General features: G+C 38.3%; 1 protein-coding gene across 1 annotated transcript; it reads right to left on the reverse strand.

The window, feature by feature from the left end:
• Positions 1-1805: 1805 nt before the first annotated feature.
• KCTD6 (potassium channel tetramerization domain containing 6) lies at positions 1806-19044 on the reverse strand. Its single transcript, XM_032212366.1, has 3 exons — positions 18939-19044; positions 5960-6061; positions 1806-3324 (listed from the first exon to the last, which is right to left on the reverse strand). The coding sequence occupies exons 2-3, from the start codon at positions 5984-5986 to the stop codon at positions 2638-2640; spliced, it is 714 nt and encodes a 237-aa protein (XP_032068257.1). The 5' UTR covers positions 5987-6061; positions 18939-19044; the 3' UTR covers positions 1806-2637.
• Positions 19045-19273: the final 229 nt, after the last annotated feature.

Raw genomic sequence — 19273 nt, forward strand, 5'->3', positions numbered from 1 at the left:
TTCAAGGACAACCCCATATACAGTACACTGCAATAGTCAATTACATTGTGCATGATGCATCCCTCTTGTTCCACATCGTTTTATGTTTAGGGATCATGTTGGAATGGATGCCACCTCTTTCAGGAGAAACGTGTTTTTTGAGTGAAGTATAGCTCCTGCTTTGTTCCTTATGCAATGCAATGCTGGCAATGCTGACAGCATGGTTAGGTTATATCAGGATACCTGATACTTTAGTTTCCTGTTTCAAAACATTAAAGGTGTAGGCCTGAAATAATAAGTTGTTGTAGGTCTCCATCCTCTTTTTATTTCCATTACCAATAAAGTGTCTTTTGCAATTTGGGGGTAGGAACTGAACACAGTGGATGTAGCCTGAGCAGTTTCAGTGTCACAACCAGGTCCTTCTAAACTTACAGAGGTGAAATGGGAATAGTTGCTGGCATTCAGAGAATCTGAGGTTTGCTTTTCAGCATGACAGCTGCCCTTATGCCCTCTTCCTACCGGTATTTGCCTCTCAAGATTGTCCCAGGCTAGTCTGAATTTGGTAGATTTATGGGTTTCCGGCCACCACCCAATGCCCTGTAGCCTATAAGCTCTGTAAAATAAAGTAACTTTTCATGACAATCTGCCATGATCTGGTACATCAGTTTAAATAGCCTAGAATCAGCATGCTTAGGAAACACCTAAACTTGACTGTGCATCTCTTAAAATAGCATACTCTTAAATGTATTTTAAAGCAATTTCTGTACTGTTCTATATAGTTGTCAAAATATTGTTCCAGGATTCAAAATTATGTATTCAAGTCAGGAACATTTAGGCAAGTTAGTAAAAGCTTTGGAAATATATAAGAAAGGCTTGGACTCATAGCTACATGGCTTAATTCCCTAAGGATGCCGGTCAGCAACAGCCTTTTTCTGTTCCAAATTGCAAACAACATGACTATGAAATCAAATCCATATGAAAAGTACATACATACAGACTTACTGTCTACATTTGCGCATATTAAACTATGATTTAATATTATATATGAGTCATGACAAACTCAAGGAAAACTTCCATCTTCTCTATATGGCCACGAAGACAAGAAAGATTTCAGTTTCCATAGTTTTTGCTTTCTGGCTATAAACTATGAAAAAATCACCAAGTTGTTTAAATATTCATCAAGGTTAGTTCTAAAGTATAATGCAGGGTTCATAAGCAAAAGTAAACCCCTGGAAATTTTAAAGAGCTCTGGGCCCAATGGACCAAGTATTCAGATTCTATACTGGAAAGAATAATATTTCTGTATCTGAATGGATCCTTGAAATTTTGAGATCATGTTGGGGAGATTGTCAACAAAGGATTGCCATGGAAAGATAACTTATTCATGAAACAATTGCTCTAAACGGCATAGGCAGAAATGCAATTTATCAGAACCAAAATAATAAACTCGCTTCTGCAACCAGTTTTTGCTCTCTACACCCCAACCTACTTCATTTTCAAAGAATGCCTTACATGAGGCCAAAGGCTCCCCTAGGGAACAAACGCTACACTAGAGAGTAGGGCTTTGTATAGCATGCCAACTTCTCATTTAATTATCAGATGGGGCAGAGATCAGAAGAGGAGGTACGGCATATTGGTTCCTATTCTAAGAAAATGTCATTTGCATTGTCCAGCCTATTTTCCATTTACAAGTGCTTTGAAAAGCCTAGCCAATAATTTTAAGTTCTGTCTCTACTTTAAATGTTCTTTCCTTTGCTATTATTACATGTCCTAGAGTATAAAACAAATAAGTAGGAAAATAGATAGGAATAAACAGCTTGCAAATATAATTTCCAGACTGTGTTTTATTAGCGTTTTGTTGAAAAGCATTACATTTGGACATAATATTGCACATGGCATTAAAAAACAAGGATTTCTACCACAGGATGGATTTGCATTCAGAATCCAATATAAATACTTCTAATTGTACTTTCATAGCTGCAGATATAATATTTGGTTGCTTGATTTATAATGCATAGAAAGGAACAGTTGCCATAACTGCAAAATGCTGCATTTTGGAAAATAAAAGCAATGGAGGTTTGTTGGTAACTAAATTGTTATAATACTGTTCACTCACTGATTAAGGAAAAACAAGGTTAGGTTACATGATGGCAGTATTTCATCTCCAAAAGCACCGTAGCCATTTCTGGGGACAATCCAGATTCCAGAAGGAATTTCTCCAGTTTTAACTCTTTATTTAACTCTTTAACGCTTTTTCCCAGACGTTGTAATAATAAGGGGATGGATTAAGCAGTTTAAACCTGGACGCTGATTTTTATCATTCTATATTGTGGTCCATGACCATAACAAAACACAAATGTTATAATGTGATCATCTGCCATGTTTTTAAAGGATGCCCTCTTGTTTATCCCTTGTTTTTAAAAAGTCATAATATTAAGAGCAGCCACATGCATACGTTTCTCACGAGACAAAAGACAGAAGAGTCCAGCACATGTCCACTCTCCAATCTTTAAAAACCAATAATAAATATTCATAACAAAATAAGAACAGAAAGCCTCCAATACTGTTTTAGACAAAGCCAGACCCATTCCTAATGCATTGTTCTAAGGATGCTGGGTCATCTTCTTGAAAATTAAAAACAAGAGAATGAATGGAAAATCAATCATCTGATTTCCGCGCCAGCCTGCAGAAAGTCCAGTTGTGCTCGACTGTGTTTTCATTGGCTCGTTCACTCATGTGGTGGACCCTCGTGTTTCGGATGGTGAAGCCTTGCTTTGTTATATACTCCATCAGGTGGACTCTGAGAGAGACTTCTTGGTGGTAATCGCAGGGCCCAAATGTGAAAGAAACTTGGCAGTCCCTGGTGTCCATCATATGCTTATTCCACTTGGTGAAATAGTTGGAAATGCCTTCCAGCAATGAGTGGACCTTGGTTGTGATGGTTAGCTGTGTGATGATCACTGCCACTGGGTTGGAGTACTTTGATAGTTTGCGTGTACTAGACAACTCTACTACCTCTTCAAAAGTATCCACCGAATACAAAGGTTTAGGATCATTCAGACATTGTATTAAGGGTTCGATCTGGTAAAAATCCGCCTCTTTCCGAAGCAGATCGAATTCCTTAAAATCCAAAGGTAGTGTTAGCTCTGAGGTTCGTAAAAAGTTGAGAATGTACCGGAAAAGTGGCCCATCTCGGTCAATGAAGTAATTGCCCTGAGAATCTCTGGCAGTCGGGAAACCGCCCCTGAACATGGCCCCCAACATCGAATCAGGATACCTCGAGAGAGTTGTAAACGATGTCGTATACAAGTGTCCACCCACATTTAGAGTGATCGGCTCAGTCATCTTAGGGAGGAAAAAGTAAGTTTCAGAACTCTTTTACACTCATTTGAGTACACATTACCTGGTTTTAAATACAGGTAGTCCTCGACTTACAACAGTGGCCATTCAAAGTTACTTATGACCATTTTTCACCCTTATGACCATTGCAGCAGCCCCAAGGTCATGTGATTTACATTCGGATGCTTGACAACTAACTCACATTTATGACAATTGCAGTGTTCCGGAGTCATGTGATCCCCTTCTGTGACCTTCTGACGAACAAAGTCAATGGGGAAACCAGATTCACTTAACAAACATTTTACTAATTTAAGAACTGCAGTGATTCATTTAGCAAATGGGGCGAGAAGTCGTAAAATGGAACAAACTTGCGTAACAAATTTCTCACTTAACAACATAAATTTTTGGGCTGAATTGTAATCATAAGTTGAGGACTACCTTTATTTAATAAATCACCATAAGTCATCTGCATATCAAAAAAACAACTCTTATCAGTCTGAACTAATGTTATTGTTAAGAAGTATTTTTCAAACATTAAGTGGAAATTGCCTTTCTGTAATTTTAACCCATTATTCCATCTCTCTGGAATGGGAAACAGGTTTAAGCTTCTAATTAACCTTCTTTCAGATATCTAAAAAGCTAAGCAAATCCAATAGATCACAATTTAAAGTGGTATCCCTGTACCCTTTAACTTCCCTTACAGGCCTTGTTGGTTGAATTCCAGGATAGCTTAACAACAACAAACCAATTGAATAATATATTTAAAAGAATGCAATGTCAGAGGACCAATGTATCAGATTTGACTGCAGCTTTCAGAAGAGTCAAATAACCATTTGACTGAAATGGTGTAGTGCCGTGATGGCGAACCTACCGGTATGTCACACGTGCCACATGTGGCACACGGAGCCCTCTCTGTGGGCATGCCAACTGTTGCCCAGCTCAGTTCCACCACGCATGTGCGTGCGCCTCCCACTGGTCATCTGATTTCTGGGTCTCTGCCATGCATGTGGAAGATGCATGCACATGTGGGGGGGAACGGTGCTGTGCTCCCCCCCCCGTGCCCCATTTTTGGTCCCACAAGGCTTCAGAGAGGCCTGCTAGGACCAAAACAGGGCACAGGGGGTGTCATGGGCATGCGTGGAAGCGCGGGGAGGTTGCATGCATGCACGGGGCACGGGTGTGATGCATGCGCAGGGGCGCATTGCATTATGGATGTGGGCACGCTCGCACGATTTCAGCACACGAAGACAAAAAGGTTACGTAGCCATCACTGGTATAGGGTTCCCTGCCTAAGCAAGGGGTTGGAATAGAAGGCCTCCAAGGTCCTTTTCATTATTATTCTATTCTAAATAACAAAAAACAACCATCCCTCACTGAAATAATTTATTTAAAAAATTGTACCACTGAAAAACAGTGATTCTGAAATGTGCATCAGAGAAAGAATACATTGCTTCTGGCGTGTAAGGCTCTTTTAAATATGACATACAGGCTCTAGAAAAGGTAAACAACTTGCAACATTTCCTTGTTTATTGGAGGAAATAGTTGAAGTAGCAATGGTTATTTAAAACACAATTGGAAAGTAGTTTGTTACTGCTTCACTGAAAAAACAATAATGCAGAAAGAACATGGGGCAGAATCCAAAGTACACAGACATTTTTTAGAATACAGCGCTGTGAAACTAGAGATGTTCACTTGAATTAACTAGAACATCCAAGGAGGACAACTGGGAAATTCTCCAATATAAGCTTTACTGAATGAGGTTTCACCACACAACAGCCATTTTAGCAGGCAGAGATTAATTGAAAACAGGATCACTACAGCAGATTTGCTGAAAAAAAGGGTTGCATGAAATTTCTCCTCTTGAACCTCCATTTCAGCTTAATATCATTTAATTTCTGTCACCTCCACTATTTAAGCATCACTTGTGTTAGTCCTCTCCTTACCTTATACATATGTGCATGTGCTCACACATCCATTTCAATTCTTCTCGTGATTTAGAAGTTAATTTGCTTATTTATATCCTATCTTTATTATTTTTACAACTAACTTAAGACAGTGAACATTTCCAGTAAATCTTCCTCCTCCTATTTTCTCCATAACAACTACCCTATGAGGTGAGTTGGGCCAAGATAGAGTGACTGGCTGAAAATCACCCAGCTGGCTTTTATGGTGGGACTAAAACTTATGGTCTCCTGCTTTCTAGTCTAGTGACTTAACCCTCTAGACCAAACTGGTTCTCACATGTTTGGTAATGGCAGAGTTAGGAACAACAAAGATACTGTGCTAAACCTCAAAACTCCGAGGCATCTGTTGGAGGATCCAAAACTGAGGAAGACCACTCATAGGGGGAGAAACAAGAATTTTTTATGTATAAACTGACAGAGTCTGAATGCTCTCCGATTAACCATTTCAAAATAACCTAACTTCATCCAATGCATAAAAAGGGCTTTCCAATCAGCATAAACAGGGTCTCTGAATTCTTCTAATTAGCTTAGCAAATTAACTTTTGCTATAGGTCTGTGACGTCTTTAATATTTTAAATGTGGCTTTAGGATTAAAAAAAACTATAACAGCACCACTTTGTATGAGAATTTTTTTATATTCTGAAAAATGTATGTTATTGAACAATAGAAATACTTACTATATGTCCCCAGTCTCCATTATCCATCTGTTCCAATGCACGGTCTGCACAAATCTGGATTTATCTGGTGTTTTTGAAAAGATGTAGAATTCACCACTTACTCTGTTTGGTGGAGAATTGGGGGGGGGGGGGGTGGAGAGAAAGCATTGTACATTAGGAGCACTTACAATAAACATAAAAAGCAAGTTGTCTCTATCTTGGATGCCAGCTACAAAGAAACACAAATTAAATCAAATATGATAGAATTCCTTCTGCATCCTGACTATTCTGAACCTTATACAGCCTCTCAGGAAATATGAAAACTGGTTGAGAAATGGAAAGACAGAAATTTTTCAACATAAACCATGCATGTGTTTTCAGCCTGATTTTTTAATAATAAAACAAATTATTTCAGCATATATTTTAACAATGTTCTAATCCAGATCACAACACCCGAATTACTAAAGCATTTATTATCAAGTACATTTTTATGGATTTCAGTCCAAAGTCCACAAGAAGATTTTGCAATAATAATATCTTTTAGTCTAAAACATTTTTAGCTGTTTTTACTGGAAAAGGTTAATACAGCTACTGTTCTAGAAACAAACACAGATAAGGTCTTCGAAACAATTCAGATTTTTCAAAACTCCTATCCCAAAAAATATTCTAGGAATAAGAATGCTAGTACCAACTAGTATTCTTATTCAATCCTGCCTAACATACTAGAGATGAGAAGATTTTGATATGAAAAATAACTACAACTTTTATTTTTCATTCACATTTAAGTCAGCTATTGTATGGGCCAGACTAAAGTCCATCTCAAGTAGAGCTCAATTCCTGGTAATAATATGGTCTGTATATTTTTCTTGGCAACAATACTCTATGAAAATGGTTCATTCCTATCTTCCCCCAGAATACTTTTTAATTTCCCAAGCTCCAGCTCTGGTGTTACTTTCTTCTCCAAAGCTAAAATTTTGCTCTCCAATAAATAGCAAGCTGGGAATCGGCCATTATTATGGAAACCCACGGTTTCTGGTACCACGTAATGGGGTTGCCTTTTATTACACTGCATAAGCAAAAACAGAAGTTCACATATATCATTCTTTGCCTCTTACAATGGGGAATTATTATAAATCACCCCCAATGGTGACCCACGCCCACAGCAGAACAAGACTCCTCTGCAATATTTAGCGAAAGATCAATGAGAGCTTAATGCTTAGTTAGAAACAGCAGTGTCACACTCATTTTTTTTAACTCTCATTATACCCCAAAAGACAAGTTTCCTATACTGAAAAATGTAATTAAAATGTATCTTCACAGAAAAAGTGTGAGGATAAAGGAAAAAAGAGAGAATAGAGAGCCGCTAAAGCAGATCTAAAAATGGTGACCTATTTCTAGATATTGTCTACTTACAGTACAATACATTTGCACCATCCCATATCTTTGGTATTGCCTATTTAACATCCAAAGTTGCAAGCTGTATCATCAGAAGAAAATGTGTTTTAAGTCATTAAGTCCATTACCAATTATTCTTACCTCTGAAAGATGCAGATCTTACCAAGGTCTCAATTTCATCACATGTGCCTTATTGCAGTGATTCCCAAACTTGGCAACTTTAAGACTTGTGGACTTCAACTCCCAGAATTCTCCAGCCAGCTGGCTGGAGAATTCTGGGAGTTGAAGTCCACAAGTCTTAAAATTGCCAAGTTTGGGAACCATTGCCTTATTGGAATTTATTTAGAAACTAAGTTGATCCATAGTGTAGTAGCTCAATTGCGAAGCAAGATTGGGTGCATGGAGCATGATGGCTCCCTTGTTTGAAAAAACTGACTCCCAATTTCTAAATGCTAAGATCCACTAAATTGTTTAGGGTCAGAATACTTAAATGGCTATTTTCTCCCATGTATTTTATTTTTTTATTTATTTTGTCAAGCATGTATTAGACAACATATATAAGTATAAACATGATTTGGATCCATGAAATGGATATGAATAAAAAGAAACATTAGGACAGAGACGGTAGGCACATCGGTGCACTTAGGCACGCCCCTTATTCATCTTCTATAGTTACCTACCCTGTTTCCCTTAAAATAAGGCCTCCCCAGATAATAAGCCCAATTGGGCTTTTGAGCGCATGCGCTAAATAAGCCCTTTCCTGAAAATAAGCCCTCTTCAAAAATATTGCAACACAGCAGCAGGCATGAGGTGACCAAGCTCGCCACATCCTGCACCTCAAAAATAATAAGACCTCCCCGGAAATAAGACCAAGTGCATATGTTGGGGATCAAAAGAAAATAAGACCTTGTCTTATTTTTAGGGAAACACAATATTTGTCTATTGAGATCCTCTGCTATGACATTTTCTATGACCAAACAACTCCTAAAGCATGGCCTTTTGGTGACTCACTTAAGCTTGGTAATCCATTTCACTTTTTGATGTATTCTTGACAACCCTGTGGCCCCTTGGCTAATCCTCTGAGAGAAAGTAGTGTAGTATGATATGACGAAAATAAACATTTGTATTTTTTTTTACCCCAATCAATGCCCATGAAAAAAAACAACCCAAAAATGTATTGTAGTGGCAAAACAATATTTACTAACCTAAAGAGATAAAAGAATTAGCATGGACAGACCAAACAGAATGACTATGTGTGGTCCAATTATGACTTTCTACTGGCTTCCCAATTGATTTTGCTGTTGGGAAACCAGCAGGGAATATGATTGCTGGAGTTCTAGAACAGCCACAACTGGTGTAAATATCATTCAAGTTTCAATTCCACAGGGTATAATGGATCCTGAATTGTTTACTTCTTAACATTACATTTATATTAACGGATTTTAAATACATTGAGACAAAAAAATGGTGCAGTATAATACACCATTTGGGCTAACTAAAAAGAACAAACAGATAAATACAATGTGAGTTTTAGTAGTATGTAAATTATTTACTGAAGATCTTGAGGAAAATATATGTATATAAAAAGAAGAAAAAGACTCCAGAAAGTGAAGGACCAAGTAAATAAACAATGGATTTAGAAATGTGTTAAAATAACTAATAAATTAACTTTTCTAATATTTCAATAAGTGATTAAATTACACAAAATACAATATCAAAAGCAATAGAATACAAAATAAATTATAATTAAATTATGAAATGTAATAAATGCCATTATTTGAAAAATACGTATTTAAAAAGCCCATAAAAATAAAGTAAAGCATTTAAGAAACTACTTGGTTGCAAATTATACTGTTCACTCTCACTGTACCCAAACTATTAATTTAAATCCATTTATTTGTAAGCCTTAGGAATTAGGAATCTAGTTAGGTCCCTTCATCTATTTTATCCTCTTAGAAAGTGTGATAAGATGTGTATATAAAAGAGCCGTTCTTGCTTGCATTTGAAGGGGGCTCAGCCTCAATAATCTTCCAAAATTAACATTATTTATATAAGAAGGAATTAAACATAATTATAAGTTACCATTTTAACCCAGTTCTTTTTAATACTCCAAATATTTTGATTGCTGGGTTTTTGTGTTTCATACGATGCTATAATTTGGAAGCATCCTTTTAAGTTACGATTTGGTATAAACCACCTAGTGCTTTTCAGAGACAAGATTCTGTATATATATATTTTCAAACATATCTGTTGACTAGGCTGGACAAACCACTGCCAACTGCAGAGGTTAATCTCAGTTCTCAATTCCCTTTAATATGAAAAGAAGTTTATGAGGCCTGAACATGTAAAAGCCTAATTTTTCTCAAGGCAGTAAATCAAATTCGGGTGCAATCACATTTGACTACTTGGTTAGTTCACTTGATCAATAACACATACAAGAAAAGAACAACTAAGCCTATGCTTCAAAAATGCTTTCTAAAGAATAGGCTGTTTCTTGAAAGAAAGAACAAATGAATGAAAATCCCTTCAGTTATACAAACACATAATGGAAAACAAATGGGGCCTTTGGTAGAAGCTGCTAGTAGCATTCATTCTCTCTTTCAAAACTTGAGTAACCTACTACATATTCATGAGAAAGGTTACCACAAGCAACAATATTTTCTTTTTTTTTTAAATCCTATTGGAAACTGTCATAGAATTTCACTGATGTTTCATTGTATGGGACAGGGTGGCCTTGGAAGTCCACCGACATCCCATGTAGACTCCTTGCCTACATAGAGCAGTCTGACCAATCTATTTAAATTCACTGACCAATTTCCATTACCTTTAATATCCCTGAAGGCCTTAAATTGATGAATAAACAACAACTCTGGGGGAAGTAGCAAAGATTTACATCTTCCCGTCTTCTCCATGGCAGACGAAATAGCTTTTGATCACAATGTTGTGCAGCATCAGAATGCATAATTTATTAAAGCAATTGGTTCAGGTGAGCGCTTCCTAACCCTTTTACACATGTAGACATTTGCTCTGCCCCACACAAAACACACACACACACAGCCTTATTGATTAAAGTAGATTTCCAGAACTATGCAGAAACCTTGTTTTAAAATGCAGCATAAAGCTAAAAAAGAACCAAGTAGTCTGTCTTGTACAAGAAAACACAGCAGGGCTGCTGATTCTGATCAACAATTCTAATCTGGAAATAATAAAGCTGCATTTAGGAAGGGCATTGTTTCACCCTGGTTTTTTTTCCCTTGCAGCTTTCAATAAAAGAAAGGCCTGTATTTCTACATAAACTATAACCATCTTAAAACTGAAAATGTGAAAAATATGCAGAATCAGTCCCTAGAGTAGAAATGCAAGAATAGTACATATAGGACAAGAATAGAATAGAATAGAATAAACAGAATTGGAGGGGACCTTGGAGGTTTTCTAGTCCAATCCTGCTTAGACAGGAAACCCTATACCACTTCAGACAAATGGTTATCCAACATCTTCTTAAAAACTTCCAGTGTTGGAGCATTCACAACTTCTGGAAGCAAGTTGTTCCACTGATTATTTTGTTCTGTCAATAAATTTCTCTTTAGTTCTAAGTTGCTTTTCTCCTTGATTAGTTTCCACCCATTGCTTCTTGTCCTGCCCTCAGGTCCTTTGGAGAATAGTTTGACTCCTTCTTCTTTGTAGCAACCCCTGAGATATTGGAACACTGCTATCATGTCACCCCAAATTCTTCTTTTCAGAAGACTAGACATACCCAGTTCCAGCAACTGTTCTTTATATGTTTTATCCTCGAGTCCCCTAATCATCTTTGTTGCTCTTCTCTGCACTCTTTCTAGAGTCTCAACATCATGGTGACCAAAATTGGATGCAGTATTCCAAGTGTGGCCTTACTAAGGCATTATAAAGTGGTATTAACACTTCACATGATCTTGATTCTAATCCTCTGTTTATGCAGCCTAGAATTGTGTTGGTTTTTTTGGCAGCTGCAGCACACTGCCGGCTCATATTTAAGTGATTGTCCACTAGGACTCCAAGATCCTTCTCACAGTCACCACTATTAAGCAAGGTACCACGTATACTGTACCTGTGCATTTTGTTTTTCTTGCCTAAATGTAGAATCTTATTTTTTCACCATTGAATTTCATTTTGTTAGTATGTTAATATGAACAACACACCACAAAGCAAATTGCTTGTACCAGGTTCCTGGAATACAAAAATGCATATTCATTTGACATTTTCACATCGTGCCAAGTCTCATTCCATAAAAGTAACAATAGGTCTGATTATTATTATTATTTATTACAATAACAAGAGTAAAATTATATATTTTTGGACAATTCTAAACAAAACATTTTTATTGGCTTATAAGGAATGATAGATTGTCCTTCTTCTCTCCTTTACTTCAAGAAATAAGTTAAATAGATATGTGATTTAGGTTAAGAATGAATTCATACCTCCAAATATAGGGCCAAACAAATAAGAATGTCTCTTTCATTACCTGTAAAGGATCAGTGAAATTACCTTAAGGGAAATAAGCAAGAATTACTACATCTGTATTTTTACACTGCTAAGGCATAATGTGGTTTTTTTAGTTTCAAGTATTCTGTGGCCGTCATGTTTGTAAGATGATTTCTGGATCAGGCAACACCATAAACCCATGGTTTACTACACAGTGTAAATTCAGACCACTGATTTATCTCAAGCAAGATGTTTTCCATATTTTTTATCCAAGTTCCTTTTAGCCAAAGATCCCTGAAATGGAATATGGGTTGGCAAACTATGCACAAGGCACATTGTTCTTCCCATTCTGCCACCAATGGGCAGGTTTTCTACCCATCTAGGACATTGAAAGCATTTTGACTTTTTAGTCTTGACAAAACCCAAAAATTCAAAAGGTCTGTTTTAAAAGAATTTACCTAACAAGAGGCTGAAACCTTCATTACACAGCGCTGTCAGGCCCTCAAGCTGTTCCCAGACTGACAATTACATCCCATTATACCAAGCTTCCTGCCTCTGGCACTGAAATGTTTTATATATTTAACAGATGGAGCATGTGTCCTAGCTTCAAGGAGAAATACACTGCTATTTCTGCTGAATTTCTTCCCTTATAAAACAGAATTTGGCAGAAAGAAAAAAGAAAAGAGAAAAATGTAAGAGGAGATGGAGGAGGAAAGGTATTTTTAAACAGCTTCTCAAAGCAAGAGGAATCAAAGTTAGTACAAAAGATAATAATAGTACAGAGGAAGTTTTCTGGTGACTTTGGGCAAACTGTGGCATTATTGATCTACCAGGTCACAAATGGGAGAAATAAATCACAGCTTACTCCTTGATCCCCTTCTCTCTATCCAGGTCTTGCTGATTTTAGGCAAAGAATGCTAACTAGCAAAACCAAAGAGATTCACTACTAAGCGATCCTAGAACTTGGCAGAAGTTTTGTTAGGCTTCCAGACTGTAAGATTTGAAAGACACACTGAAAAAACTGTCCAGGCATACAACAAAAGACATGATTCTCCCAGCAACAGTGTTCTACTACCAAAGGTATATACCACCAAAACCTTAAGTTACAATACAGGTAGTCCTCGGTTTACAACAGTTTGTTTAGTGACCTTTAGAAGTTACAACGGCACTGAAAAAAGTGACTTATACCATTTTTCACAACATACCGTATTTTTCAGAGTATAAAATGCACCAAGATTTTGAGGAGGTAAACTTTTTTAAAAAAGTTTTTGCACTCTTCCAAACTCTCTGCATGCCTCATTTTTTGTGAAAAACAGGGCATGCAGAGTTTAGAGGCCTGCAAAGTGTTCCTGGCGGCTATGGGGTGGAGCGGGGGAACTGGCCCATTTTTCATGAAAACGGTCCTGTTTTTAGGGCATGCATAGGCTTTGGGAGGCTTGTAGAGTGCTTCTGGAAGCTGGGGGGGCGGGAGGCAAAAAACGGCTCATTTTTTGCTTGTTTTTGCCCTCCCCAGCCCCCGGGAGCACTTTGCAGGCCTCCCAAACCCTCTGCACATCCATTTTTGCGAAGGGGACGGGGTTTCGGGAGGCAAAAAATGCTGTATTCAATGTATAAGATGCACCCAGATTATCTCCCTCTTTTTTGGAGGGAAAGGTGCATCTTATAGTCTGAAAAATATAGTAGCTTGCAGATGGCTGCACATGGACCGATGCACACCTCCCAAATACCACCTGCAAATAGTGAGAAGGTGTGCGTCCTATGTGCTGATTGATTGATCTGACTTCCTGTTCTATGCTTTGCTGTTTAAGCACTCCCTAGCCAGAACTAACATTTGCAGATGTATAAATGCAACAGCTAGCCACCGTCTCTGAACGACAGGTGCATATGTTCCCTGACCTGCAGTGATGGAGAAGTCCAATCCAGACTTTACTCTGATGCAGCAGAATCTACTCTGAAGCAAAAATTAGTAGTGGCACATTCCAGCTATGCCGTAACAGTTAAGCAACCCTTATTTTGTAAATGAAATGAAATCAGATTTAGATTTTGTGGCTATTTCTACATTTTGGAATGTGACTCTCTTTCTTCACAATAAACGTGCCTCACAATAAAATGCTATATTCCTTTCCAACTACAAGCAAGACATTTAAATCTTCAGGATTCAAAAGTCTTCAGCTCCATTCTACTATTTCTACCTTGCATATCATTACAGCAACATAGTTTAAATTATCTGTAAATCCACTGGGGCCATGGAGGGTATGAAATAGCAAGATTTTGTTGACACGACTTCTATCTATGAAGTACAAATGGACAGCAAAAAACCCCATCATGTATCTAATGCAGGAAATACCTGCGCAGTACAAAGATAGATTGAGTACAAGATGAAAGGCCAGGAAAGGAAGGGTTACTGTAGGGCATACATGCATAAACAAGACTCAGAATAACAAAAACAGTTTGTTCATAGTCTTGAAGAAATAACTTCTCTCTGATTTCCACTGGCCAGTTCACTGCTTTAATCCTCAGCCCTTCCTTCTGACCTATTCTCCAAAAACTGAGGTTCCTGCTCAGGTAACATTCAACCACCCAGGACCAATGACTGATCTAGATAGCATTTGGCTGTGGAAATTGCTTGAAGGTGTTTCTTACCCAGACACAAAAAGGTTGAATCAGTCTCTCTAAAGTCACAGAGTTGGAAGGAATTAATTGCCGCCAGCCTCCTGTTCAGTGCTGGCATTCAAAAAAGATGGTTGTTTAGCTTCTCCCAGAACTCATCCAATGAAAGTCATCTCACCACTGTTGGAAAATTGCATCTAACGTTCAATTAAATTTTGCTTAAATCCACTATTCTATTCCAGAAAAAAATTCTAATCGTGACCTTTTTTATGATGTTTTTGAAGCATGGATGTTGAAACATACAGGATCATCTTTTCCCAAGGTTAAATGTTGATACCAACATACAAAAGATTCCATCTTTCTGTAAGTATTGGTTTCTAGTCTCCTGATCATTCTGGCTGCCTTTTCTGAATCCTTTTTATAAGAAGCAATATTTGAAATAGATATTTAATCAAGGCAGAATATTGCGCAAAAATTAAGTCTGCTTTTTTTTTATAGCCCTATCATTCTGCTGGTTTATATTCAGTTCACAATCAACTCTTAGTCAAACATCTTTTTCATAAGTATAATTTATTTACCCCTCTAGGTACCTTCCAAATCAAATAAGCAATCAAACTTGGAATGTGTCTGATTTTATTCATATCAGCAGCTAATACCTTTGTATTGCAGATTCGATTCATTCAGAGCAAAAAGCCATTCCCAAGCCACGTTGTTATCCTTTCCAAAGCATCAAATATGCCTTTTCATTCATCTCTTCAGATTTTCTGATGAAGACATACTTTTTGTTAGAAAATACCTAAACCAAAATAAGATCTAGCGCTGCCTTTTTGTTCACTGAGCAATTGCAATCAGTTGTATCAGTATATTGGCAATATATGAATTCTTTTTTCTCTTTCAATGTGAACATTTCAAAATAAGCTCTTTCTATTAGTTTCCTTCCCTAACCTCAGTTCATATTATTATTTGTCTTGGTACCAACTTCACAGTTATAGAGTCTGCATGATTCTGTGTGACCTAAACCTCTTTCCATTTCCTATTTGTTCTTACAGCTTTATGTTTTCACTAAACTTTTCGTGTAACTACATTGGCTTCTTCTCCTGTTATTTTTTCATTTCAGTAAATTATTTCTAATTTCCTTTTAATATCTCCATCTTTAAAACCCCTTTTTCCAGCAGTTTTTCTTTCAAGGGCATCCTACTTTTAACTACTGTTTATTTAAAATTTTTAGAATACATTTGTGGTTTCACTAAGTTTTAGGTTCCTTAAAATTAAGCATTAAATATATTATTTAAATTGTAAGTCAACCAGAGTCACTTTGCAGAGTGAAAAGGATAGCATGTAAGTTTAATAAATAAATTACATATTGTCAGTTTTCCCCAATGTTCCTACTCTTTCCTCAGTGAAGTCTTTTCTAGCATATAGCCTCACCAGGAATTTTTTTCTGGCTGACAAGCCACACAGCAATGCTTTAAATTAATAAAATCCCTGTGGAAAAATACTAAGATTCATAGCTTGAGGTATGATTGTTTTTCAATAGGTGTGAGGAATGAGACGGGTACATTTAATATTCCTAAACGAGCAATGATAGTGTTCCTCCAGCTATACTTACCACTATCCATTATCACTAGCAGAAAATCAGCTACTCTAGATATATCAGAGATCCTGCTTGTGTGTGGGGAGGGGTGGGGGGGGTTGGAGTTTTCCTTAGTATACTAACCACCCCCAAGGCAAAAAAACAAAAGAACAAAACCACTCAAAATTATTGACAGAGCAAGGAAGACCAAAATGAAACCCAAATTTTATTTTTGATCATGTACATTTAAAATAATTAGATATACTCAATTATTCATGTATATAGCAATTCCTCCTTACGTTAGCCTGAAAAATCTTTCATAGATGGTGCCACCCCTCACAGATTTTCCGACAACCTATTAGCTGATCAATAACCTATTAGTTGATCAGTAAGAGATTGGTTTTTGAAAAGAGGAAAGGAAAACCAAGAGAGAGAACTGAAAATTGCAATATTTCTTTTGCTAATAGCTATTCAACATTGTATTTCAGGATGCATTACTATTTCTGCATTAGCAATACTACACCAAAGAGTAGTCCTGGGTAGGTAGAATATGCAGCAATCACTTATGGAATGTCACAAACCCACAAAATCTTTTATTCATAAATGAATTATGAATTACAACTCATTGATTGAAAAGAGGTTTATAAACCTTCAACAGTATTCTAACTGGCAGGCAACCATGAACTGTCTAACAGAGCACTAAGACCAGACATCGGAACTTGCTTGAAATTCTAAGTTAGCCATGCATGAGCCTCAGGGAAATCTTCCAATTTTTACCCTCAATTTATGTACTTTAAATTCAAACAATTTGAGGGGCATAGCTGTTATTTTTACAATATACATTTTTACATAATTTGCATGAGGGATACATAGAATATGCTGAACAAGGAACATGCATGGACATGGCTGGTAGGGAGGGAATAATAAATGAACTGTGAAATAAACAGCCATAAATGTGTGAATATCTGTGTCACAGCTAAATACACTTTTGTGAATCACCACTATTAATTTCTACATTTCACTTCCTTCTGTTTATCATTTATCATTCCTCTAACATCACATAAACTTGTATGACACCTAATTCTCAATTTATTGGACAGTTCACAACAAAGAAATTACAATAATAAATTGATCACTTTCAAATTCCATAAGAGAATCATAAATGGACTAAAGCTTCCAAGTCAAAATTATGAGAATGTTATGAAAACTAGTAGACCATTAAAATTTATGCCAAGCTGCTACATAGATAGAATTACTGAAATTAGTTTAATGTCCCTGATTAAGAACTCTGGTCATCCAACACCTATGAAAGCTTCCAAATTAATCCATCAATTTCCAACATCTACTTATCCTCTTGCTGAGAAGTCTGAACCTGTCATTAAGCAGGTTGAAATAAACAAAACCTATTGACTCAGCTCAATCATCAGGACAAACAACTCGCTGCTTATTTATTAATTAGTGTTAAATATTATATCATCACAACAGGAGCTGCCATCTGAATTTTCTGACCCAGGCATCAGGATTTGCTTGAAACTGATCTTTTCCTATCAGTACTTACTGCACAATGTGCACCTCTATTTTGATCTACAAAGCAACCAGACTAGCTCTTCTCAGATTTAGGCTTTATTCCTATGAAGCAAATAAAAAATGAAGCTAGATCATTTTTAAAAATAACTTGACTGCATTAGACTACTGAAATCCTGTATCACAAAAGCCCAGTTTAGGTTGGTGTTTACATTCAGTGCAGAAAAGAAAGTGAAATGTAAGTGAAGTCTGCTGCACTTGAATGTTAAATGGATTTTCTGCAGTGCAATAAATATTCTGATGGGGGAAACCCCAACTGACAAGCAACAAATTAAAAAACCCTATTATTTTATCTCCCAAACTACTTAATGTAATAATGCTAGGCTACCTTGTGACTTTAAAAGGAATGCACCAATGATTGTTACAGAGGAAGTTGGATTTGCAAAGAAAAACGCACACTTTTCTTCTGCACATCTTTCCCTGCTTATACATTCTTGAGATGTCTCCCGCAGGCACACCACGGATTCTAATTCCTTGCGGATGCATCCTTTCCTTCCACCTCACCTCACCAGCTCCCAAACCACCAGGCAACCCTATTATTTCAAGGCAATCAACCCACTTTTTTTCAAACGTCCTCCTTTATTGTTTTTTTTTAAGTTTAAACTTTGTAGACACACATTCTGCTAGCCCTACCTAGTCCCCAAAGAGGGAATTACTGTACATGGCTGACTCTTCCTCGCCGCGGCAGATGGCTGCGATGCGAGGGGCAGCCCTCACGCATCTAGAGGGCTCCCGCGGGATGGATGGATGGATGGGATGGATGGATGGCTTGCCTTTCTCCTAACCGCGCTTGCTCAAGCACTTTTTATTTCTTGAAAAGCAAGTTTAGGATCCCTCTTTGGTGACAGGTACGAAAGTCACACGCCCTGACGGGTTCACGCGTTCTTCAACGGGGGAGGGAGGAGAAAGTCCATCGAAAAGCTAGCACACTATGGGGAAAGGAGGGCGAGAGGCGGTGGGGAATTAACAGGCAGAAGCAGCAGCATCCAAGGTTGCAGAACTCCCTCTTCGCCCTTTCATATGCCGTCCGCATTCCCCCGCTCCAAGTTAGCCCTCCCGCAAAAGAAAAGAGCCAACCTGCCTCGCTCTCCTCGAGATGAGCCCAGGGACGGAGTTCCCCCTGCCCCGTTTCAATCCCCGCCCTCGCCCTCCCCGCGAAGAGCCCGGGAGCTCCGACCTCCCCTTCCCTTGGTCTCCAAAAGGGCGCCCGGGCTGCACATCCCTCTCCTGCCTGGCCCTCCACCCCCATCTCCAAGAGCGCGGGGCTCTCTCTCTCGCCCCTTCCCCTAAAGCGCCCGACCCGCCGTCCCAACTCATCCCCGCGCTAAAGCAGCACTCCGCGCTTCCCGCGCCATCTTAAACCCCGCTGGATTTACGCACCCGGGGATTGTGGCGTTCCGCAAGCTCCATCCGTCTCTTCCCGCTCTCTCTCAATCTCCGGCTGTGTTCGGACGCAGAAGAGGCCGGTGGGTGCGAGCACAACCGAGCCTGAATCCGCCTGCGTGTCTGGCTCCTCCCCGACGCCGCCTTCTCCTCCTCTTCTCCTCCTCCTAGCCTTTGGGAGCCTGCTCGCTTCGGCTGAGCGAGGAGGAAAGGGAGGAGCGGGTAAACCTGGGTAGCGAGGCCGAGTAGCGGCGAGGCCAGAAGCAAGGCTGCCGATGCGTTTCGCGCCCCGCGTCTTGCAAGGCCTTTGTTGAAGAGAGAGAGAGAGTGTG

This window comes from Thamnophis elegans, chromosome 2 (assembly GCF_009769535.1).
Source record: "Thamnophis elegans isolate rThaEle1 chromosome 2, rThaEle1.pri, whole genome shotgun sequence".
Lineage (NCBI taxonomy): Eukaryota > Metazoa > Chordata > Lepidosauria > Squamata > Colubridae > Thamnophis > Thamnophis elegans.